Source organism: Oculina patagonica, chromosome 4 (assembly GCF_052425735.1).
Source record: "Oculina patagonica isolate OP01 chromosome 4, crgOcupat, whole genome shotgun sequence".
Taxonomy (NCBI): Eukaryota; Metazoa; Cnidaria; class Anthozoa; order Scleractinia; family Oculinidae; genus Oculina; species Oculina patagonica.
Window position 1 is genome coordinate 47,936,855 of NC_135761.1, and position 24,869 is coordinate 47,961,723.

Sequence of the window (24,869 nt, forward strand, 5' to 3'; positions counted from 1 at the left end):
AGTTTTACATCAATATATTTTAATTTACATGTATGTTTTCCTTGTCATAATATTAGTAATAAATGTAAAATATAATTGCTTCGAACTGCTGGCTGATATAAAATTTTGTGGAGTTGTTGACTTGGCGAAATGGTTTTGTGTTGTACGTCGGAACGAGAGGTCTGGGTTCTAGGGTGGATCTGGTTTGTTTTTAATTTCCGTCTTGGCTTCAATTTCCGGTTTGTTTTTCAGATCGAGAAGCTGCATGTCTGCCATGATAACTCTGGCCGTGATCCGGACTGGTACCTAGAGGAAGTAACAATTGATGTGCCTGACAAAGGAGAGCAGTACATCTTCCCATGTCACCGCTGGCTCGTCGGCAGTCAGCGAGATGTTGATCTAGTTCCAGGTATGTTTATAATGTATATTTTTATGGTTCTTATTTTTAACATGCAGTTCGGCGTCACTTGAAGGGACACTGTCCTCCTGAAACAGCCAAAATTCACTCAGCTTATTTCCACATTATATCGCCAAATGCCACCAAATATACAGCTAAGTTGGACAAAAAGTTTCTAAAGAGTTAAGAGGAAATCCGCCAGGACTTCGAGTAGTTATTGGACAAAATTATGTACCAAAACTATTTACACCTGATTGCAAGCTTTTGTGTTACTGCTTCAAATATCTTATCGAAAGAAATCTTTTCTAACAACACCACACATCGAAAACACATTTTGAAGTTCCGCTGAATTCCACTGAATCGCTTAAAAGATGTAAGCTTTTGCCCATAGCTTGTGAACTTTAAATATCATTTTCTCAGACTCTGATAAGAAATTGTTGTACCAGAATTATTTCCACCTTATTGCAAACTTTTTTGTTACTGCTTCAAATATCTTATCAAAAGAAATCTTTTCTAACAACACCACACATCGAAAACACATTTTGAAGTTCCGCTGAATTCCACTGAATCGCTTAAGACGAATTTACAAAATGGCTACACGTGAGATTTTTCCTATACCTTGTAAACTTTGAAATTCATTTTCTCAGACTCTGATAAGAAATTGTTGTTGGTGTTATCACGGATAATTACTTACATCTATACCTTTTATTAAGGGTAGGAAATAACGCAATAGGATTTAAATTATTCTGGAAATTTATTTTTGTCCAACTTTAATAAATATTACTCGACTTCCTAGTGGATTCCGTCTTAAACAAAAGCAGTAGTTTCGAGAGAAAAGGCAGGATTACAAGGATTGAAATGGATCACAGTTAATGAAATTTGATTTTTTGGCAGGATGTCAAGAAATCCAACTTGCCATTCTTGTGAAAGTTTGACCCTTCTAGCCGTTATTTTGTCTGTTTACTTTACATTTCTTGACTTCTATCACTTTTGGCGATGATTTCTTATGATTTTAAGACTTTGTGTAATACCATTTGTGTGTTTGAATAAAGTATTATTATTATTATTATTATTATTATTATTATTATTATTATTATTATTATTATTAAAACAGTTCCTGGGAGCGAGGTCTCGCAAACGTTTGTTGGTCGCGATTCCCGAGTTAAGAAGAGCTTTAGTTGCACACACATTGCTTTTTCTTTTGATTTTGTCCCGTGGTCTGATGTTTTTTCTTTAATCTTTTGCAGCTGAAACAAAGGATTTGTCACAAGGTAATTTAATGAACATAAGTGTTTTTATTTGTCCAGTGTAAAGCAAGAAGTCCCATTTTTGGAAAACCATTGTTGAGAATTTCCGAGACTCCTGTTTTCCAATTGAAAATTCAGTCGGACACTGAAGAGGGAAAAGTGTCCGTGTTATAGAGGTGTCTGTATTACAGCGATAGAGTTTTAGATTAATTTCGGTCACTTTTGGCCAGGTGAATTATTCTTAGTAGGGAGGTGTACGTAAGGAGAGGTTCGACTGTAATACGAGAACGCCAGAATTCGACACGAAGTACCGAAGGAATTACTTGTTTCCTAAATGGACGTCATTCGCTTACTGTTAAGCAGTCAATCCAATGAAGTGTAAGAAAAGGTTTACCTAAAGACTTTACCTACAGTGTTTTAATTGTAATTTTGCCATAATTGGACATTTATCCACATTAAAAGGCGCACATGAAAACGTCTTGAAAAGACGCAAGTAAATGGGAACTGAAACAAAAAGGGTAAATTCAGACAATATTATACTGCTTCATATCAAATAACATTTAAATTACCGGTATGTACACTTGATTTGGGCTTTATTTATGATTTGTTATTTCGCAGAAGTTGACTATCGCATTATGGTGAAGACCGGAGATGAAAACGATGCCGGCACAGATTCCAATGTTTATCTTCAGATGTTTGGCGAGAAGGGCAAGACGCAGAACTTCTCTCTCAGAGAGGAAGGGGATAAAAGAAGGTTTGAGAGAGGACGGATGGATAAATTTCTGATCCGGACACAAGACATTGGAAAGGTGAGACTAAAACTGATTGTAAATGTTTGTTGCCCATTTACGTATTTTTGTGTGTATGCTTTCTGTAGCAGAAGCAGTTATTGTGAAATAGTCTGTTAAAGAAGCTAGGAAAGAGGTGCTTGAGATAGCCCAAATCTGTATTTTGTAACTCAAAATTTGCATCGTGTCATTATTTTATACAACCAGTAAGTTCTGTGCTTCGGTGCCCCCCCTTTTTTGCGGGGGGGGGGGTGGGATTTTTTTTTTGGGGGGGGGGGATTCTTACAGGATAGGAGCTTTTCGTTCACACAGTTAAAGTCAAGTCAAAGTGTAAAGAAATAGGTAATGAAAGAAGAAAGTTGGATACATTTCTGTTCGGCTGAAGATGAACCGCTACTGAACAGTAAAGGCTGGTTCTCATATGATCGCCCTGATCGTTTCTATCGCCTTCTATTACCTTAGATGAGAACATTTCACAGACGATCGCTAACGTCTGCGGCGATTGGGGCGATCACGATCGCTTGGATCGCCCGTGTTCTATCCTTCAAGCTTCTCTGTCCCTTCTTCACCGTAAAACATCAATTACTGAGAAGATGAGATGCCACGAGCTTTGCTCTTTCATTGAAGACTGCCATTGTGTTGGATCTAGGACTAAAATGATTGTTTTTCGTAGGTCTTCGCTCATACCAGGCGATCGGGACGATCATATGAGAACCACCGATCGCTTTCAATCGCTTCAATTGCCTACGATCGTCTCAGTATTTGCAAACGATCGATGCGATGATCGGGCGATCATATGAGAACCAGGCTTAAAAATTAAGTTGTTGAAACATTTTTCCTTTTCTTGTCCCATATCCAGCTAAGCTCAGTTCGCATCAGCCGGGATAATAAAGGTGTAAAGCGCGGCTGGCTGGTGGATAAGATAACAATTGACGTGGATGAGAAGGACGAGCACTACGTTTTCTATTGTAACCGCTGGCTTGCAAGTTCGGACGCTGCAGTCGAGTTTACACCAGGTAACTCTTTAAGCTGTATTGAGCATGCGTAAGCCATGAAAGAAAAGCTGTATTGAGCATGCGTAAGCATGAAAGAAAAGCTGTATTGAGCATGCGTAAGCCATGAAAGAAAAGCTGTATTGAGCATGCGTAAGCCATTAAAGAAAAGCTGTATTGAGCATGCGTAAGCCATGAAAGAAAAGCTGTATTGAGCATGCGAAAGCATGAAAGAAAAGCTGTATTGAGCATGCGTAAGCCATGAAAGAAAAGCTGTATTGAGCATGCGAAAGCCATGAAAGAAAAGCTGTATTGAGCATGCGTAAGCCATGAAAGAAAAGTTATAAGGATAAACACTGAATTGCTTCAAGAAAGGAAGTGACTTTGCAACTTTTTGTATTTTGGAGTGCCTTGAATTCTTTCTGGCGACGCTTTGAAGAACAAAAAATCTGAGATGTAATGCAATGTTAACAGTTTTGCGATGTAACAGTTTTGAGATGTAATGCAATGTTAACAGTTTTTTACAGTTCAAATAAACTTTGTTGTTGTTGTTTTGCCGGCAACCATCCTTTAAACGTTGGAGTTTGATGTTGATTTTTACGTTTGCGTTCATTGGGAAGATTCTGTTATCTTGTAATTCTTTCCGGGTAGAATTCGTAAGTGGTAGTTTGCTTATAAAAGTTGCTCTTTGCTTTTCAGAACAGGGAGCTTTACCAGGGCAAGATGGAATGTATTCAGGTACTGATTTCAGACAAAAAAAATGACCGTTGCTTGTATTTGACCTTTATTTACTTTAAAAATTTATTTTTGTAAGTTTTTAGTCTTTAATTATTTACTTTTACAACTTGGGATGAAAGATAAGTTAATGTTCTTTTTTTCTAATGAGTATCGTAACCGGAGAATCCTGTACAAAAACCGTTTTCTGTTTTCTTAAGGGATTTTAATTCTGTACTCTCAAAACTGTCGCAACTTCGGGTAGAAAAAACGTGTGGCTTCTGTTGTTCAATCTATCTTATTAGATCGAGTTTTTTTTGGGGGGGGGGGGGGGGGAGGAGGGTTATACATGACGTAAGGACAAAGTAATTTCGCACTCTTTAGCATAACATCAGTCTTACGTTCGTTACGTATACACTTAATTGAAGAAACGTTCACCCATGAAAAGTGTAAACTTTAAACGATGCGACCCAAATGTTTATAATCGTCGCCTATGACAGAATGAACATCATATTAGACAGGTTGCACAAATTATTCTCTAAACGTCCACAAAGAAAAAATATCTTGATTATAAATAAATAACTGGTAAGCCTACTAGTGCTGTTTACCCAGAATCCCATTAGTAAGTAAGTAAGTAAAATAAAGTCTTAGGGTAGAACTAAAATAGCAAAAAATGCTAACAAACCAGTGGCCCTCCAAAATTATTTACAATAAAATATAAAAATACACTAGAATACATAGAACATTTAGTTATGCAACGCTTTCGAGTGGTATACTATGGAATATCCCACGAGTCACTTGTATTTTCTCGGTATACACACGAGCCTTTACAAGTGACAAGTGGGATATACCACGAGAAAGTGTTGTGTAACTATTTTATACCATGCCATAGAAAATACGCTCACTAAATTTCATCGAGAATAAGATCGCAGCGCACGATAGGGAAGGTTGGGTTGAATACCGTCGAATATACAACGGCTTTCCTGTATTCTGATTGGCTGTATTTTCTATGGCATGGTATAAAATAGATTGTTCGGTCTTATCGTTCATGGTTTAGGCTTTTCACAGGGTCACCTCTTTTCAATTTGGTATATGTTCAGATATACTTCAAGGCCTTCGGTTAATTAAGCAGCAGCGCAAAAAACCAGATTAGCGCAAAGAAGAACGAAAACAAATTGAGACGTCTGTCCGACTTACCCCCGTCTATTTTTTGACTCGCCGTTTTACGCTCTGTTTCCCCCAACTTACCGAACGCCTGGAACAGGCTAAAGTTGTGAAATCCTGCAAGATTTGTTTCGGCCTTGAAACTTATTAGTGTTGAATCCATCTTATTTACTTTTCGTAGTGAGTGTCAAAGTTGGAGAAGTCCTGGACCCTGATGTAAACCCGTTCTATCAGATCATTGGTAAAGATGGCGAAACTAACAAGATCAGACTGCGAGAAGGTTACTCAAGGTCACACGTGTTCACTAAAGGAAACACGTACAAAGTGTCTGTTAAGAGCCCAGATGTGGGCGAGGTAGGCATTCATACTTTGCTTGTAAAGTTGACTTCTTACTGTGCAAGATAAAGCCTGGCAAAGGTTCACTTTGAATGCTTAATGTCTATGGTTTCATTGCAAAGGAGACTTTCAAGACGTGAAAGTGCATCTGTGATGGAATTGTTAAAAGCCGTTAAATGGTTCGTAGGGAGAGGATCGAAGTTTCCTAAGGCAGTAAAGTAATGACGAGTCAATTACGTGGAACTTTTAAATACCTAGGACTAAGAACTGGGAACCTGATGATCATTTGAGGGAGGAGGGGGGGGGGGGGTGAAATTTTCAGCTTTCCGCATCTTTTTTAATAAAAGAAAGTACATTCGGTTCCTCCTTTGCACGGTTTAACCTTTTGAAGCTTTAATTCTCGTCAAGATTAATACCCTCCTGAACGGTGTCCATACATTCTTGTATGGACACTAGGAGAATTTACAAAACCTCAACGTAGTTAATCAGACCGTTATTCTTGTACTTATTTCCTTTTGCTTGTAGATCACAAAGCTTCGTATCGGTGATGACGGCTACGGTCGTGGCAGGACAATGTTCGTGGAGGAAGTAACAGTCACCAACAAGCAGGGTGATACAGTTGTATTCCCGTGTCGATGCTGGCTGGGAAAAGATGACAACAACAGCAGAATCATAAGAGTGCTTATCCCTGGAAAACCAGTGCCAGAAGACGTCGAAGGTAAATACCGCAGTTATCAACCTCTTATGGTTTACGTCACTTACTAACAGTAACTCGACATAATTGAATATTTCAAACCCCTGTCAGCATCCTTATTCCATCTTGATGGAATGCAAAGTTCATGTGTTCTGCGCTTTACAGTTCCCCGCGCGTTTTCCCGCGCTTTTACCTGCTGCATGTTTTCCCGCCATTTCTACCTTTCCCGCGATTACCGTTTGTATAGGCTCTCCCGCGCTTTCCACAGGCTACCATTTTCCCCCCGCGCTTTCCACTGGTTATATGTTTACCCGCGCTTTCAACGGGTTAGATGTTTTCCCGCTCTTTTTGCTAGTAACATGTTTATCCGCGCTCACCACAGGATACATAATTTTCCCGCTCTTTTTACTAAGGTTTGCGAATTCTGATTGGTTGATTCCATGTTTGCCTACATTCTGATTGGCTCCTTCATAACCTCTTCGTCCTGACGACATTTATCAATTGCTGATGTTTTTCACCTTTTTTCAGACATCTCGTACCACATGACAATCAAAACTGGTGATAAACCAAGTGCAGGAACCGACGCGAACGTTTATTTCGCGCTGCATGGAGACAAAGGAGAAACGCCCAGAATCGCCCTGCAGGACGAAAGTCAAACCTTCAAACGGTTTGAACGCGGAAGAGCTGATAAGTTTGTTGTTCAAACAGCGGACGTTGGCAAGGTAAGGAACTGAGACGCTTTAGTTCTACTGTTTGTACGCACGGCGCCTGGAAATGTAACAAAGAGTAAAAACTTTCGTTGGAATGAAAAGTATAAAAATTGAAGTTAATCTATTTTTGTCAATCCGCAACGACTTGTTGCCGTTAAATTTAGTCTGGGTAAGCTAGAAATGGGGGTCAAAAGTGTTGTCACGTTTTTGCAAAACAAACGCTTCTAGCAGAGAACCGTCCCTCTGTCAATGAAAACTCAAATATTTGGTCGATAGACTACCCCCCCCCCCCCCCAAATCCCTTCCTCGTCCAACAATGTTGAAACAATGTGAAGACGTGGTTACAACATTGGAAAAGAAAGGTGGATGAAATGTTACTAAAATTCACACTTTTAATAAGACTTGCTCCAAGTCGCCCTCTCGATCAGCGAGCGAAATGACAAACTTAAACCGCGCGACGAAGGCATTTTTTGGAAGTCTAGCTTTTAAGGAATAGTTTTGTTTTGGGGGAATGTCTAGATTTCCTGTATTAAAAGTACGATTTAACGAATCAAGTCAAGGCTTAAAAACGAAAAGAAGTGGCTTAGGCGAACACTAGGAAGACATTTTTTTTACTTTACCTACTGGTGTTGAATTTGTAATACAAGAATTTTCAAAAGTTCTTTTGACCAAATGTGATCTCAAACGTTTTTTTCTGCAGCTTGAGAAGCTTGTTATCGGACATGATAACAAGGGAGGGGACCCTGCGTGGTACTTGGAAGAAGTAGATGTTGACATCCCAGTGCGAGATGAACATTATAAATTCAGATGTGGTGGCTGGCTCGGGGGCGAACGGCCTGGTCAGCGGAAAGAAGCAGTGCTATTCCCAGGTAATACTGTGATTTTGTTGGGAAATTTTCGGGTGATCTTCGGCAATCTTCGAGAGCGTTAGGTTAAGCTTCTGCAGTTTTTGGAAGTCCTTCGGTAATCTTCGGGAGCCTTTGGAAAGCTACGGATCATGGTCGGTAATTATCGGAAGGGTACGGCTGATCTTCTGGAAGTAATATCGTATGATTCCTAATGTCTTTATCCACATTCAGTTTATAATCGATTGAATTATCTTTGTTTGTCAATTTGCATTAGAACACTTGTTAATTCTACTAGAACAACAGAAACACGAAGATAGGGTTTTCTCTTTTACAGGAAACTTTGAGAAGATGAAGGGAAAACTACGCTTTCTTTCTCTTTCGTTCTCTCAATATATTCAACAGCTTGCAATAGATTTGTGCAATACAGCTTGTAGAGTATTTTCAAAATACCAGTAATTTAATCGAGTGAAAACATTTTAACCATGGTATTCGGCGTATTTCGTTTTATTGTAGTGGATGACATTGAAGGACCTATCACGCAGATTGAAATAGAGCCTGTACAAGGTACGTCATGTTGTGCTATTGGTGTGTCGCCTGGTTCTGTAAAATAGAATGCAGGGGGGGGGGTGGGGGGTAATTGGGTTTTTTTATATATTTCTATATCTGAATCGAGTTTTCGTTATGTAAAGTCCTCTTCTAAACAGTTATAGGGTTTTCATTGATTCTACAACTCTCATAAAATAGATGTTCAATTTCTTACTGTAACAGTAGCAGTCATTGCTTGTTATTATTTTTCGGATATTGATCGTGATTTTCTTTGTTTTTTATTTACAGAATCCGGAGCTGCACTTGGTAAGATAAAGTCGTGTTTAACATTTTCAATTTCGATTGGTTTGTTTGATAGATAAGTGAAAAATACCAAGAGAGAGAAATGGCCGCGCGGCCATGGTTTTCCCCTTGCGCTTCTGTCACTTCTTGACCGATGATATGGCAGGAAAACTTAAGATTTCTCGAAAACAAAAGTTTTATTTTTCAGTTGCAAAGGAAAATCTTTTTTGTTTAACCATTGATGAGTTTCCACGGAGAGTCGAAAACTCAAATGATTTTAATTGATATTTCTTCCCTATACAGCAAATTCAGTACAACAATTCTCCTGTGGGGGTAGGGAGTAGTGGAGGCGGAGAACGCGTTTCATTTATTTTCTGACTTTCACGCTGAGGAACCTTCCGAAAAATAAACTAAGACACTCAATGTAGGGCAGCCGGTCCCCGCGGTGTATGAAATAGTTTTTGTGTGACGAGGGTTTTAAAAACTTAAAAATATACAAATAATATACCAGTCCGGTGAACAAGTGCCAGTTGATCAGTTCGGATGTATTCCAATTCTGGAAGAAAGCGTGACGTCACTTTTCTATTGTTCTTGCGAAAATATACAAAAATCGACCAAAATAATAGAGAGAAATTGGTGCCTTATACATAAAGTTGTCTACCAGTCTCTACGCGCAATATCCGGGAACTTTGAGCAGCAATTCCAGTGAAACAAAGATGGATGCCAATTCGGTCGCATTTGGGCGAGAATAGAAGGTTTGGAAACGGCAATTTAAGCAACGAAAAGATCGCGGATCGTGGAGACCGCCGCCATGATGGCGGACTTGAAATGTAAGTACCTAGATTTATGTTCTGTTTTCCCTGTGATGGAGAATTTTGTAGTCGAAGTGAACAATTTTCCTCGAATGTGTCGTTGTTCATTGTTGTTTTTCTAAAGTTTCGTCGCTGGTAACCACCTAGGAAAAATGGTAACACTTTTTAAAGTTGATCGCTTGGATGCATTCCTTAGTGCGTCGCTTTGATGATGAGCAGAGACCTAAAGTTCGCTCCGATAATAGCGAACGGGGCAAATGTTTTGGCATTTTTACGGCATTAGTTCGAAATGAAGATTCGTTTAAGCACATCTGAAGGTGTGAAAAAATCATTCAGAGTACAGGGACTTGGTTTTTACTTTTTCTACTTCGAAATGAACTTGAAAGTGTTTTTCAAATCGCTGGTTTAAAGTTTACTGATGAGTATATTTCATGCTCCTTGTTAAATGTTGTTACGTTTGTGTTGATTCTCTCTACTGAAATGGAATGGAGAATCATTCTCAAATTGTAGAGAACTACATGTAGAACTCTTGGCGCATATAACATGCAGACTCTTCCAACAGCAAATATCCCTACTGTGGCAACAAAATGTGGCTAATAAAGGGCTGAAAATGTTAAAGAAGGAGGGGGAGATGTATGTGCAGATTGGCTTGCAAAAAAATTAAAAAAAAAATGTGCAAGAGGGGTAGCAACAAGATGAATTGCCATTTTAATTTTTATCATTTTTTCCAGTGCTCTCTGATAAGTTATTGCAGGCCATTATATGCATGTTAGGGACAGGGCAGTAAAATTTCTTGTTTAGTGAATATAGTCTCTGGGTTGTGTGCCACTTATTGTTTGAGAGGTTGCCTATTTACCGAGTTAGGATTTTGAGTTGGATTTTGAGTTAGGATTTCCAGTTGGATTTTCGAGTTGCTTACCGTACTCAACACTAAGGTTAGCCGACTACGCACGCCGGTTCGCCTACTATGCACTCTGGTTAGCCAATTTAAGTTTGGCTTTCATTAATTGTAATGGGTTTTGCTTTGTCAAAAAAAAAAAAATCCTGACTCGAAAATCCTAACTCGAAAATCCAACTTGAAAATCCAACTCGAAATCCTTACTCGAAAATCCAACTCGAAAATTCAACTTGAAATCCTAACTCGAAAATCCAACTTGAAAATCCAACTCGAAATCCTAACTCGGTTGTTAGTCTGTCTCAAGTCTTTTCACAAAGCTTTTTTCTAACTTTGTATCAATGTATAACAATTCATTGTTGTTTTTATATTACTATTTTTGTTTATAAAGTTGAGTGTTTTTAAAAGTCCATTCATTCCTTCAGAACTAAAAATTAGGTCAATATATGCTCAGTTATGAGTGCAAGTTAAAGTTAAAACTGTTTTTGTGATTTGTTTGTAGGTGGATGGAGGAACAAAGAGGAAAAAGGAATTGTAAACTATTGTTGTTGAATAAAACACCAGTGTCCTGACACATTCAAAACGAAAATACTTTCTTCTCTCACGTGTGCAGTTTAATGTAGACACCAAGAGCGAATTTGCTATTCCCAGACTTAAATGAACTGAATTACAACCAAGGATTTTTCAATTTGTAGTCGAAAAAGACCCTCTTGGACACCCTGGAATCTGTGAAAGAATTTTAAAGAAATATTTTGCTATGGAAAATGTTCTGCTGGCATGAACATAAAGATTTTTTCATGTTCTTTACCCTTTGGTAATAACTTGTATATTAGCACAGAATCGAATTCTTTCGGTTAAGAGGGGAATAATTCGTAGCTGCAAAACAATTTCAATGACCAACATTTATTGTACCACCATGACATTTTATTATTGATTAAAGCATCGGTAAATAAGACTCCAACACTGGAAGTAAACTGCATTTTTAATATCAAGCTCTTTTGCTCCTTTTCTGGCCGGGCAATGCAATGTACAAGATATAAACCTTAACACAATAATATACATAAAAACTACGAACGGGATAAAAGTTTATAATAGTCAACTCAACATGGGCCAAACGAGGTCGGTCAAGAGCGACGCGTTCGCGTTTTAAAATTCAATCGAATCTCTCGGCAAGATTTGAGCACGTCCAACGTCGAGAAAAGCGCAAGAGTTTCGAGAGAGAGCGGGATTTTAGGCAAAACGCGAGCAAAAGTCTGTTGACAAAATTAATTTCCCTCGATATGTTCGCGCTTACATGATTAAAGATTAAATAAAACGGAGGACTTACGAGAAGAGACAGCGAACTACCGTCAATTTTATGGAGGTAAGAAGCTTGTTTATATCGTCAAAGCCTCGACCACGATGAAGAAGAAGTCTGCGGCATGAAATTTATAAAAAAATCGATATATACTTTCCTTGTGGTTGTCCGCCATCTTGAATTTGGCTACCGCGAAACATGTTATGAAATGCGATCCACTGTTTTGATCAGTGGCGTTTCGTGACGTAAAACAATTGTTTTCGTTTCTTCCAGAAATGGAATCCAACCGAACTGTTGATGGCGACATCACTTCTCCGAGAAGTAACTGAGCCCGCGGTTTTTGTCCCAGAAGTTGCTAAGCAACATGACAAATTTGTACGCGTGATTGCTTTCGGAGTACTCGTGTGCGCTCGCGCTAGTTTTTAGTTGGATTTAATAATTTGGAAACTCTTCGAGTGCTTCAACGAAGATTTGCCAAACCGTCCCCAAAACAAGCAGTTATTCCCCCGACTGATACATGGAAACAATTTTATATTTTTTGAAAGGCAATATCCCCCTTTAACAACATTCCTTGCCAAAGTATTAAGAGGAAATCCGCCAGGACATCGAGTAGTTATTGGACAAAATTATGTACCAAAACTATTTACACCTGATTGCAAGCTTTTGTGTTACTGCTCCAAATATCTTATTGAAAGAAATCTTTTCTAACAACACCACACATCGAAAACACATTTTGAAGTTCCGCTGAATTCCACTGAATCGCTTAAAAGATGTAAGCTTTTGCCCATAGCTTGTGAACTTTAAATATCATTTTCTTAGACTCTGATAAGAAATTGTTGTACCAGAATTATTTCCACCTTATTGCAAACTTTTTTGTTACTGCTTCAAATATCTTATCAAAAGAAATCTTTTCTAACAACACCACACATCGAAAACACATTTTGAAGTTCCGCTGAATTCCACTGAATCGCTTAAGACGAATTTACAAAATGGCTACACGTGAGATTTTGCCCATACCATGTAAACTTTGAAATTCATTTTCTCAGACTCTGATAAGAAATTGTTGTTGGTGTTATCACGGATAATTACTTACATCTTTACCTTTTATTAAGGGTAGGAAATAACGCAATAGGATTTAAATTATTCTGGAAATTGATTTTTGTCCAACTTTAATAAATATTACTCGACTGCCTAGTGGATTCCGTCTTAAACATCTTCGCAAGGAGAGATTGGGTGACGAACTTTGTAGGTAGGTTCCCCATGTTAGTTACTTATTACAGTTCTTCCGTGTTTCCATCAGATTCGGAATATGACGTGGAATTCAAGACGGCCGCTGAAGAAAACGCTGGCACGGACGCTAATGTGTATTTCCAAATGTTTGGAGAGGATGGCGAGAGTCAAGAAATCGACCTCAAAAACAAAGGAAAAGGATATTTTAACCGAGGGCAGCTGGACAGGTTCAGGATCAGAGCTAGAGACGTCGGACGGGTGCGTAGATATTGTTAATTTGTAGACTTGCCTCGAGTCGCTCCTTTTTTCCTTTTTGACGGTGGAGTTACTGGTTAAAATCGCTCTGAAATCGCGCGAAACAGACCGCCGGAAACGCTAAAAATAGTATCGAATTCTGAGACTTTACGTTGAGTGCCAATGAAGTGATGAAGAATTTTACATGCTTCTTGTCAAAATGTAGTTAATTTTCCCGGCTTTCCTAAACCTCGCGAATTTATTACAATATTTACAAAGTATGTATGACATTGATTCAAAATTTCAATCGTCGCTATAGAATAGAAAAAAGTAATTCTTTGAGTGTTTGTTAGTGAAGAATTTCTTTAAAATTGGTGGTCATTTGACGTTGTCTATCATATAAGTGAGGTCTATCATACAAAAGGGTTCCTGCTCACAATAATCACTGGTTGCCTTTTCTTTACCTTCTCTTGCAGTTAAAAATGTTGCGGGTGGGCCAAGATAACTCAGGCTCGAACTCTCGATGGTTGTTAGATGAAGTTGTTATCTATTCATTGGCTCGTGGAGAGCGTTACGTATTCAAAGGTGGTCGCTGGATCGGTGGACGAAACAATGAAATCGACCTTCCATTGGGTAAGCAGAATAAGAGCATCCATAAAAAATTCAAGAGCTTCTTTGGTGTTCCGCCTTAAATTGTATGCTGTCAAAGACGTCTCTGTTGTATTTTCGCTTCTTATTATCTTTTAGTGTATTCTAGCTCCCTATACACCATCACACAACAAAACATGTTTGCTAAACAAGGTTTAACAAACTAAAAACCAGCAACAGAAGACTTAGACTATTAGTTTGGATTTTTCTTCAATTTGTAGAAAAATTTTGTCCATCGCCAAAAATATAAATACTTTAATGAACTACGACATATCTGCATTAAGGCCGAAAGTGTTGGTCTTAATATTGCTATAACATTAGAACAGTACTGTTCCAACATTAGGAGCTAGGTCTCCGTAGTGCAGTTAACAAAAAATCAACGCTTGACTTCACAGAAAACAAAACTGGACAGTGGCGATAGTCACTAAGCCTGTAATTTACTGTCATAACGCTGTAACTTATTAGATTTGTATTCTTTTTCATTTCCTTCAGATTCTTGGAACCACGGCCAACTAGGTCAGTAAACACTATTATTTCTGATTATTTTTTACAGTGTTTTGGTTACTCAAAGTTGCGTTTATTGGATACAAATACTGTAAGATTCATCTAACAGGGTCCCCCCTAACCACACCCCTACCCCCCTCATCTCTTTGATATTCTCGTTTCTTTTGTAGTCCCTTATGTATACGACCTCGTGTCTAATGCCCCGTTTTAGTTCCCCGTATAAGTTAACCTGTCAAGTAAAAGTAAAGTCTGTCTCCGAGCCATGAGGCCCATACAGCCGGAGCTTATCCCGGTTTCCGTAGCATTAAGCGACTAGGAGTATTTCTACTCCCCCCTGGATGGGATGCTAGTCAATCGCAGGGTTACCCCCCAGCGGTAAATTCGCCGGTACCCATTTATACACCTGGGTGAAGAGAGGCACTGTGAGAGTAAAGTGTCTTGCCCAAGAACACAACACAGCGCCCCGGCCAGGCCTCGAACCCGGGCCGTTCCACTCGGAGTCGAGCGCGCTAACCATTAGGCCACCGCGCCTCCCACAACAAGTACAAGCCCTTAACTACTGGCCAAATGACGTAACAGCTCTTCCCACGCCTGTGAGCACAGTGTTCAGCGTAGCAGAAACCAACTGCCTGCAGGGAAGCCAGCCACCAAATACCTTTGTTACTTGGGTCATTCACGTGGGAAAAGATATAAAACTTCTTACGTCATTCGCGTGTCAAGAGCTATAAAACTTATTCATGAGTTTGGCGTAGTTTTGCAAGCATACGTCAACATTGTACCTCTGTTGCAATGCATTGTTGTGGTTGTTACCTCGTTTTATTTTTCTTTTTTTCATGCTTTCTCTTTTTGTGGTCCTTGTAGTTGGTCAAGAGCCGGATATTCCAGATCTTATTGATTTCATGCAGTCCGGAGATGAATTGAAGATTATCAACGCGGCCAGATACTTGCAACATTTATGTTACAGCAAAGAATCCGTCAAAGATACAGTCAGGTATTTGGTGCATTCTGTCACAAATGCAGTTAACTTTTATTTACTCAAGTACGCCGAAAACGTTTTTAGAATCACAAAAAATAGTTTCCTGTTGAAAATTTTCGACAAACTTAAAGTTATCCGCCGTACAAAGAGTCGCCAAATTAAAAAATGAATTTTCCCGCATTTTTGTTTGTTTGTTTATTGTTTTGTTTTTTTGCCATGGTCTTGCTTCGCTCGATCTGGTGCTTCAATGTTGTCCTCTATCTAGAAAACTGTAAATGACTGTTTTTGTTTTGTTTTGATTGTGTGTTTTTTCACAGAGAGCTCGGTGGTATTTCCGTCATTGTCAGGCTGTTGAGGCATTCTGAATGGCGCGTCAGATACGCTGCTATCTGTCTTCTGAGGAATCTCTCTTTTAGCATGAGAAACGACGCCAACAGGGTAAGAAAACCACTTATTGCCTGTATAAGGGAGTAATCCAATATGACGTTAACCTGCTCTATTCCCGTCAATGCCCCCACCCCACCCCAACTTGGCAGGTAACGCCACTTTCTCCCTCCCCCTAACAATTTTCTGGTACTCGGACAATTGAGGCTCGAAGTCAGGGAAAAGTTCTTGTTTCCCTTGTTCTTTCTTTTTTTTCTTCTTCTTCTTTTTTTTTTTTTTTTTGAAGACTGTGTTACATTAAGCAAAAACCTGTTTTACTGGCTGCCGTAAAAGCTGTTGTTGAAGTATTATGCTAGCCGGATTTGATAACAAAGAATGGAATCCTTTTCAATCAAAACGTTGAGAGAGGGAAAGTGTGACAAAGTGGGCTAAATAAAGTTTTGGGGCTTAGAACACTTTGTGTTAAAACTCTGTTTATTTTGACAGTTGGCAATCGCAGATTGTGGTGGAATTGAAGTCCTAATTGAAATCTTACAAGAGACCGAAAAGACAGAGGTAAGAACATCTATCGGACATTGTTCTTGCGCTTTTGAACGATAATCTAACTTCTCCTTGTATCATTTTCTCTTTTAGTACAGAGAAGCAATTTTAGGCGTTTTATGCAATTTATCGTCTGTTGAGGTGAGTCTCTATTTTAACTTCCAAGAAGTGTTTTTTTATTCATAAGTACCGATTTTTCTAGCTACCTCCAGAGGAAACGAAAGTTGCTTTGAGAAATCGGGAATCCACTTATACTGGCATTTTAAGTTAGCGAGAATCCGTGCTATGGAGAATGCTCAGTGCTATCGATCCCTGGATGGGGCTCTGTGTTATGTTCTTGGGCAAGACGTTTTACTCTCATAGTACTTATCTTCTCCCAGGAGTTAAAATGGGTAACAGAGAATTGTTGGGCTATTCTGAGAAAAGGCTGAGGAGTGATCTGTGATGGACTAGCAGCCCATGCAGGGGGAAAAGCAATACTCCTAGTCTCTTAAATAATGCTACAAAAAACCGGTGGTTTTGGGCAGCTAGAGCCGCGGAGACTGACATGACGAGAGAAACGGATTTGTATCTTTAAAATAGTCTGAAGGATTGGGCGATGATCTCCTGTTACATTTTCTGCACTAAAGTGCGTTTTACACCCGCTTTTAGTGGTTCCTATGGACATCCATCTTTCGACAAACAAAATGGATCGAAATCCGCCAATCACAGCCCACTTGCATAACCTTCTGAACTTGTGTGCTCATTTGCATGATAAAAAACCCAGTATGCAGCGGTTTTGATTGGCTCATATCAAACAGCACGTCGAAAGATAAATGTAAAAAAGATAGCTATATTCATGTTACACCGAAAGCGGGTGTTATAAGCTTGTTTGTAAACGGCGACTTGAGTTTGGTGGGTGGTCCACAGGCCCCTATATTTTTGAAGGATGCCCACGTGAACAGGTCTGTTTACTTTATCTCCTTTCTTTTTCAGTCGCTTCGTCTCAGAATCCTTCTCGTATGTCTCCATATCATCGTCATTATCATCATCATAACGTACTCCGAGTGGACAGCGATAGCGGCTCGAGGCCAGCCGCCAGTCAGAAGCGAACCCTGGCCAGCGGTGCTCGTCCATGCTACCAGACTCGTGCGCAATCTGTCTTCAGCTGGTACCAGGGCCCGGCAGGAGCTCAGGGACGAGAAAGACTTGGTCGACTGTCTCGTGTGGATTATTAGAGTTAGCATCAAGAATGAGCAGTATGATAGTAAGGTAGGCTGAATGACATGAAATGTGGAAGTGCCGGATTCAAACCTTCACTGCTCTAATATATTTATTTAATATTTATTGTTGTACATAGACTTATTTTCTATTTTAAATTTGAAACATTGGTACTTCTGTTATTTTTATTTTTATTTTCTTTGTTCTTTTTTTTGAGGGCCACGAGTTTATCAAGTGTGACCGCGCCCACTGTCTAAAAAAATTTTAGTAGAAACTCACTCGTGTTCCATTGGAGTTCCGCAAATCCGATTGGTCCTCCCATTGATTTCTATTCGCTGATAGAAAAAATCGCTTGCTCGTTGCTCTTTAAGAGTCAATTTTTCTTGATTTTTGGCTAAAAAAGTACATAAATGTGCTGGTTTTGAACTATAATTTTGAGAATTCTACTTAAACAAGTATGGTTGATTTGTAGAGTGATTTTGATAATGAGTTTGTTTCTATCGATTTTAAACCACATATTATCATTTTCACAGCTACAATGGATCGTTTGCGTTCTTTTGTTAGAGCTTTGGGGCAGAATGTCAGCTACGAAAAATTAAATGCCGCCGTTTTAAGCTGTTTAGCCCAATGTAGAGAACTTTTCATAAATGAAGAATGTTCCATATTAAAAAGCGTCCAAAAAAATCGTGATTACCACTCGCCCTTGTTCAATTCAGTCAACTCTCTCTTAACGGACACTTCCATAAGACGGACACCTGGTGATGGATGGTCCCTGCCGTTTTTCAGTCATTTTACTATAACAAAACTCTCTGTAAAACGGACACCTCTCTCTCTTTTTTAGTAAATAGTCCTTTGAAACTTGGTATAGCATAGTAAGTCAGCACCTTTAGAATAACTTACTTACCAAAACAATCCACTAAAACGTATTACTTCTCTGCTAAGTAAATGGCACCAAAGAGGTAGTTTTCTACTTACAGTATTACCGTTTGTAATGAACAAACAAGTCGAATTCTGATTTTTTTTTTTTGTTCCACTTTATGGGTTTTGCTTAAGTAAGCGCCGTTTAGCTTTTTATTCTCAAAATTTTTTGGTGTTACGTTACCTCGACTTTCTATAAGACGGACACCTCACTAAGACGGACAGTTGAGGCCGGTCCCGACGGTGTCTGTCTTAGAGAGAGTTGACTGTATAACAAAAAAAGCCCACTCGGCCGCGATACGCATCGTTGGCTATCTATCTCTCTACCTCGTTAGCTATCTATCCAACGCGCGCTCATTCACTCCTGTTTTTTTCTTTCTCCAGTGTCTTGAACATTGCGTGTGCACGCTACGAAACCTGTCATACCGGCTTGAGAGCGAGATTGACAGGGATCGCTATGACGACGCTGACGTGGACGTGGATCCCGCTGCAGTCAAGGAACAACAGAGCCAGGGCTGTTTCGCAGGGTGCGGTGGCAGGAAGAAGAAAAAGGTCCCTAACGACAGAAGGCCCATGGACCGACCGAAGGGCCCTCCTCAAGGAGTGGAGTTACTATGGCAAGCGCAGACGGTGCAACAGTATTACGTGCTACTACGAAAAGCTAAGAACACTGAAACTTTGGAAGGGTCGGCAGGGGCTTTGCACAACTTGACGGCTTGCTCCTGGAAGGTGCGTAATTTTGGTGATTATTTGAATTTAACTACATCTACATCTACATCTACAGATTTATTATTGATTATGATAAGACTAAACAAAATTGAAAAAAAAAAAAAAAAATCATTCTGTTGTAGGCTCTCAGACAAGCGCGCGAAGAAAAAAGTGAGGAGACTCGGGAGAGAGGGCAAAAGACAACTTATTTTCGCTGATTACCTGTTCTCCTTGTTTAACCCTCCAGATAAAGGGGTGGGGGTGAGGTGCACCCACATACGATCTCTTGAGGTATAGGCCGCCAAAGGGTATTGTTTGGTCTGACGATGGGTTATAAATTCTGCCATTTGCCATTTTATCTCCAAGAAAAAACCCTTGAAATTTACATTGATTGGGTCTTATTAATAAACTGAATCTTGCGGATCGTAATTTTTTAGTATGGCCTGATTTCCGTGCTCTTGACTCGAAATGTATTCCATGCTCCTGAAGAAGAGATAATGTATAATAAACATCTTATTAACGTCGTTTTTTCGGCTGGTACTTTAAGGTACGGATCCTTGGTATTCCTTGTTGAAATCGCCTGGGAAAAAATAAAATCCGTATCTTACAGTACGTATCTTGGAACTCAGTTGATAAGTACGTATGTCACTACTTCCAATGCAATAACTTGGTTATTTACCTCACAGTGGGCGATCAAGATCCGTGGAGACACAAGACGAGCACAAGCTATACCACAGATTGTGGAACTTTTAAGAATCGATTACGATCCAACGATCCGTGCCGCCGCCATTGCCCTGCGCAACTTGTGTGTCGACTCGGAAAACAAGAGAACTGTTGGTAAGACTGTCCTTTGATGTTATGATCCTTCTTTAACGAGCCTTAAAACAGAACCTTAAAGCAATAAATATAATGAAGACGAGAATTCAGCATTTTAAATCAAATTTTAAAAATAAGAGCCTGTTTCTTAATGTTGGGCAAAATAGATTCTTATAAAAATGGGTCTAATTGGCAAATTTTAGCCTAACAGGTTCTTAAATGTTAGGTTCTTACTTTCAGGTTTTTACTGTATTACGCTATGTTGCGATTATGTTTTAATTCCCCTTGTACTCGACTCGCTGAAAAGCCCCAAAAAACAATTCTCTCTCATGCAAAACACAATGTCCAATCTGCAAAAATTAAACATTGCCATTTGCTCCTTTATTTTTTGCCCACCGAGGCCGGACACCCCTGGTTATTTCAGAATAGTCATGTTTTATTCAAAAAAACTTGTTTTTCCTCAGGCGACAAAGCAATAATACATCTCGTCTTCAGACTCCCCACAGGGGAGGAGGAGGAAGAGCGACTTGTACAGGATCCAACAATAGCCTCGCTTCTGTGTGCCATTTATCAACTCACCAACAAGAGCGACAAGAACTGCAAGTTAGTTTTGTTTAGTTTTTTTTTCCTTTGATTTTCTTTTTTCGGTTTTGTCTTGGACTCTCGTAGAAGTTGTTTTGTGGCTTAGAGCGATTTTTAACGAGTGTCGTAAAACCAAACCAAAGCAGTTACAATGGCCAATGGCAACAAACATGAACAACACTATGAACAAATGAGAACATAGAGCAAAAACACGTGACTGGCTCCAAGCGCGGGAAAACGCTCGTGTCCATGACGTGGTTAGTTTTGTTCTAGCATTTGATTGGTCGAGTAAGTGGCCGTTGGCGCGAGGTTTTTTGGACCAATCACAAAGCGTAGTGAAGCAAACCCGGATTACTTTCGACATTAAGTTAAAAACCGCTCAAAGTTTTGATTTTCGTCTAAAGTTTAGTTGTTTGTTAATTGTAAAAGTTGTTTTCCTCAGAGCGTTACGATTTTCGTTTAATGATTGTAGAGATTTTAGTGTGTTTCACATCGTTACATAAGGTTAACATTTTTTAGTGTCGTTTCACGAACGTAATGTTTACATAATGTTCAGGGTGTTAAAAGATAACATTCGATGACTATATGATTTATGGGCTGGATTTATATTCATTTTACATCTAGATTTTTATATCATGTACATTTAAAAATCTATCAAGGCGTATTCATATGATTACCCTGGAAAATTGTTAGACGTAAAATTCTTTTTAGAAACAAGCCAAACTCTTCAAATCGCACCATTCCCCAAAAATATCCGCAAGCAAAAGCCATGTAGACAATTGAAATTTAATTTCGGCATTGCCTTGAATTGTTGAACTTGTTTTCTTGATAAATGACTCAATCTTAACTGTCTATGTCCACATTTTAATATGTATGTCTTTGTTGCAGATATCTACGTAAAACCAAAGGCATTCAAAAGATAGTGAGGATAGCAACAGATCAAAACAAACAATACTCGCCACGAGTCGTAAAAATAGCCAACCAGGTAAGCAAGGTGTCGAACCATTAATCAATCAATCGATCAATCAAAAGAGCAATCATCTTTACATGGGTTTTTAATGCACTATCTGACGACAGTGGCGTAATGATTTGCACACTATCTAGACCATTTAGACCCTTAGGAAATAGAATCTGTTCTAAGTAAATATTATGTGATGGCGTGGGTAGGTTCAGCTATCATTTGACATTCAATGCCTTTGACTCGTACGCAGTTAAGGTTTTAAAGAAAACGCGATCTCTTAAATATCATGGCTTGGTGGCCAGTGTGATAATGATCCAAATTGGAAGCTCACAGATGGGTCAAAGGGTCTCCGTTATGCAACATGGGGTAAGCACACACTATTCTCTGTTTCAGGTTTTGAACAATCTGTGGAGCCATGGTCCATTACAGCAACAAATAAAGAGTGAAGGATGGCAGCCCGATCCTAACAGAAATGCCGAGCAAGCTGCTGCGCCGATGGACTACGAGGCCACCTCCCTCCCGCAAACACCCGATGATCGGAACCGAAGAGATCCGAACAGAAGCCGATTGGAAAACGATTACGATCAGTGGCGAAGCGGCAGTCGTCGGCCGAGGGATAACTGGAATGGCGAGCCGTCCGGAGGAACTGACATCTCTTCGGAATCCGACAGGCAACGTAGCTGGGGGGAGAGCTTGAATCAGATCCCCCCTCCATACGTATCAGATGATAACTATTCCAGGGGGAGTCGGTCACGAGACGACCTCCCCATGGAGCTTATGTCGACCTCGTCCAGACCGTCAGCTGCAAATTCAGTGCGAGACGAGAATGACAACCCCAATGAAAGGACGCTCAGGTTAAAGGACAGTGGGGGTGGGGGTGGAAAGGACGAGGACCTGTGGGTCTAAGACTGTGGGGGAGGGTATGGTGTGACGAAAAGTTGCGTTGCGTTACTAACAGAAGTATCAACAAAAATTGTGAATACAAAATGCGTATTCTCCAAAACCTTTTTAACAAATTGGTTGTAACGATACGGCTGAGCCAATCCTTACATTCATGTACAGGCATGTAACTTGTGTAAAAGTTGTTTTCCCAAACCTAATTTCAACATAAGGAATTTTAAAAATAGCAGACAGGAAAGTCGACGTAAGATGCTTATAACTAGTTACTTCCGGCCCGCCGAGATTGAATTGTTGAACTTCAAACAACAAACAAGTAGTCCTAAATTATAATAATAACTCGCCTTTCCTTAGTTACTCCCTATTTACATTGGATTTATTGCATGGTTGAACTTATTATTGCACTGCAAAAGATAGAAACTTATTTCCTTTCGAAATGATATCTGCCCCTTGAACTCGTTCCTGGTCTCTGTGACTTCAGGATTAACATAAAATTTTAATGCTCTTCACTTGGTTTCGGTGAAGTTCTCTGAATTCCAGACTTGAGAAATTGGCACCATTTCAAAACAATCTGCTCCATTGTAAAGAATCAGTGATGAAAGTAAACAAGAAAGAAAAGGAGAATTAACCATTCCCTCGCCGGCAAACCAAAACACAAACTCAAACAGCGAAAACAAATAATCGAAAAAACGCAAAGTTGATTTGACATACGTTATAAATTGAAATCTGCACTTGAAAAGTGCTCGAAGTTTGATGTGTATTTGCTTTCATTTGCGTTTTGTTCTTATTCAAGTAAAGTATTTTTGCACCAGGCGAGTTGAGCTCGTCTGACCAGTAACTCGCTTAATAGAAGTGTAGTTTTTATATACTTTTCGTCAGTGTGACATATTGTATGGCACGTGAAATTTTGCACCGGTGTAAAACAAATCAAGTTCTTTGTACAGAACTCAGTGCAGCAAAGAAATTTGAATTTTTCCTAATTTAAGCTTGTAGTGCAAAATAACAGTATTTTAGATAGAAAAGTGGCTGAAACATAATATTTCTACCAGTCTATTACTGGGGTATTTTATGGCATTGATAATATTTGTGATTGTATATTGTGGTTTGTAGAACGTTTTATTCTTATTAAATAGTCTGTCAATAGTTGTAGTGGTTTTGATTAATGTCTTTATAAACTGTGCTTGGCTGTGATTCGTACCTAGACCGCGGGGATCACTGTATTTCGTTCTTGATCAAGGCATTTTACTCCTGCACTGATTTTATCTTCACCAAAGGGGTAGTGGGGGTTGGGAAGCCTGGTATAACGCAACCTCGCTCCCAGTGTCTCTCTCTGGGAGGCGGGGAGACCCTGCGAATGAGAATCTGTTAAACTAACCTCGTTTGGTCCCCCATTTTCCTTTCTAGGTATAACGCTCACAAGAAAATTTCCAACACTTTAAAAACCTTTCTCTACTTTTCAGCGTATTAGAAAGCACATTAAAGGGTGGGGTGGGTGGGGGCGCGAATTAGAATCCTTTGTACAATAGTGCTTCACCATGTCACGGCGAAAACGGGACTAATGTACTTTGTCATTTGATGTGATGGGCTCCCGCAATCCCGCTGCACGCACGCTAGCTATGATAATGTAGGGCTTGCTTGTAGTTAGCAAGGAAAATAACTTTCATATGGCAATGAAGCTAGTTCAAATCCTTTTTTTTATTGTTTCAAAAAACCCTAATGAAACCTTGTGACTCGCGTGACTCTAAATTCAAATGAGTTTTGGTTGGTCACGCGACATCTACTTCTCCAAACTGGGAACGAGCAAACGGAACAAGAGCCGGGGGCGATCTGGGGCGGTAATAATATGGGATGGGCAGATTTCGATTTCAGTTTCTCATTGATTCATTTTAATGGCGCTATGTTGTGGCAGCTTCTCGTTCGTTTACTGCCCTTTGGATGATAAACAAACCAGCTGAAGGCTCAAAAGATTAATCAGTGAGTTAGCAAAGATGTAAATTGCCGTCTTCACGTGTCTTTAGTGAAAATTTTAGCGGTTCTGTGACTTCCTGTTTTAACCTCAGCTCAGTGAATCATGATTTCATGCAGGAGTCGAGGCTCAAGACAAGGTAAGCTTACATTTGTTGTTGATCGTGTTGATCGTTGTTTTCTACGTTTAGTTTACAGACATCCCTTCTTTTACTCTCGCGTAACAAGACCCTTATCTTTAGTCGTATCATAATTCCATTTCGATGTTTCATAACAGTATACATTCCAGATCGAAGATTAGACAACAATGGCCGTTTTTATACTAGAGACGAGTTACCCGTCTAGACGAGCTTCGGCAAAAATTTGTTGCTCGTCAGGTAACGCGTCTCTAGTATAAAGACGGGCACAAGACGAGTTACCCGTCAAGACGAGCTACTTTTCGAAATTCGTCTTGAAAGACGGACAACGAAAGGAAGCTCGTCTAGACGTGTAACGCGTCTTGTGCCCGTCTTTATACTAGAGACGCATAACCAGACGAGCAACAAAATTTTTGCCGAAGCTCGTCTAGACGGGTAACCCGTCTCTAGTATAAAAACGGCCAATAA

At 39.5% G+C, this 24,869-nt stretch overlaps 2 protein-coding genes and 1 long non-coding RNA gene across 10 annotated transcripts in view; all 3 read left to right on the forward strand.

Moving 5' to 3' along the window:
• LOC144652471 (lipoxygenase homology domain-containing protein 1-like) overlaps positions 1-23,442 on the forward strand; it is a 52,679-nt gene extending 29,237 nt beyond the window's left edge. For 2 of the 5 annotated variants that reach the window (XM_078512473.1, XM_078512472.1), the window contains exons 28-51: positions 232-388; positions 1,624-1,647; positions 2,242-2,432; positions 3,271-3,427; positions 4,103-4,141; positions 5,463-5,635; positions 6,143-6,335; positions 6,840-7,033; positions 7,722-7,890; positions 8,383-8,433; positions 8,704-8,720; positions 12,989-13,189; positions 13,642-13,798; positions 14,306-14,329; positions 15,179-15,308; positions 15,611-15,731; positions 16,164-16,232; positions 16,311-16,358; positions 17,193-17,468; positions 18,720-19,064; positions 19,730-19,880; positions 20,324-20,462; positions 21,330-21,426; positions 21,796-23,442. In XM_078512473.1, coding sequence (XP_078368599.1) covers positions 232-388; positions 1,624-1,647; positions 2,242-2,432; positions 3,271-3,427; positions 4,103-4,141; positions 5,463-5,635; positions 6,143-6,335; positions 6,840-7,033; positions 7,722-7,890; positions 8,383-8,433; positions 8,704-8,720; positions 12,989-13,189; positions 13,642-13,798; positions 14,306-14,329; positions 15,179-15,308; positions 15,611-15,731; positions 16,164-16,232; positions 16,311-16,358; positions 17,193-17,468; positions 18,720-19,064; positions 19,730-19,880; positions 20,324-20,462; positions 21,330-21,426; positions 21,796-22,308 — 3,636 coding nt within the window. In that variant the 3' untranslated portion in view covers positions 22,309-23,442. Of the gene's footprint in view, positions 1-231; positions 389-1,623; positions 1,648-2,241; positions 2,433-3,270; positions 3,428-4,102; positions 4,142-5,462; positions 5,636-6,142; positions 6,336-6,839; positions 7,034-7,721; positions 7,891-8,382; positions 8,434-8,703; positions 8,722-12,988; positions 13,190-13,641; positions 13,799-14,305; positions 14,330-15,178; positions 15,309-15,610; positions 15,732-16,163; positions 16,233-16,310; positions 16,359-17,192; positions 17,469-18,719; positions 19,065-19,729; positions 19,881-20,323; positions 20,463-21,329; positions 21,427-21,795 lie in introns of all 5 variants that reach the window. The other 3 variants (XM_078512474.1, XM_078512476.1, XM_078512475.1) reach the window with 3 other exon arrangements.
• On the forward strand, positions 9,230-10,993 carry LOC144652672 (uncharacterized). The gene is made up of 2 exons (XR_013570584.1): positions 9,230-9,527; positions 10,907-10,993. It is a non-coding gene; the product is annotated as an uncharacterized LOC144652672 (long non-coding RNA).
• A 727-nt stretch (positions 23,443-24,169) lies between the features above and the next one.
• LOC144652494 (uncharacterized) overlaps positions 24,170-24,869 on the forward strand; it is a 105,778-nt gene continuing 105,078 nt past the window's right edge. For all 4 annotated transcript variants that reach the window (XR_013570557.1, XR_013570558.1, XM_078512507.1 and 1 more), the window contains exon 1: positions 24,170-24,404. The gene's annotated coding sequence lies outside the window, so the exon portion shown is untranslated. The remainder of the gene's footprint in view (positions 24,405-24,869) is intronic.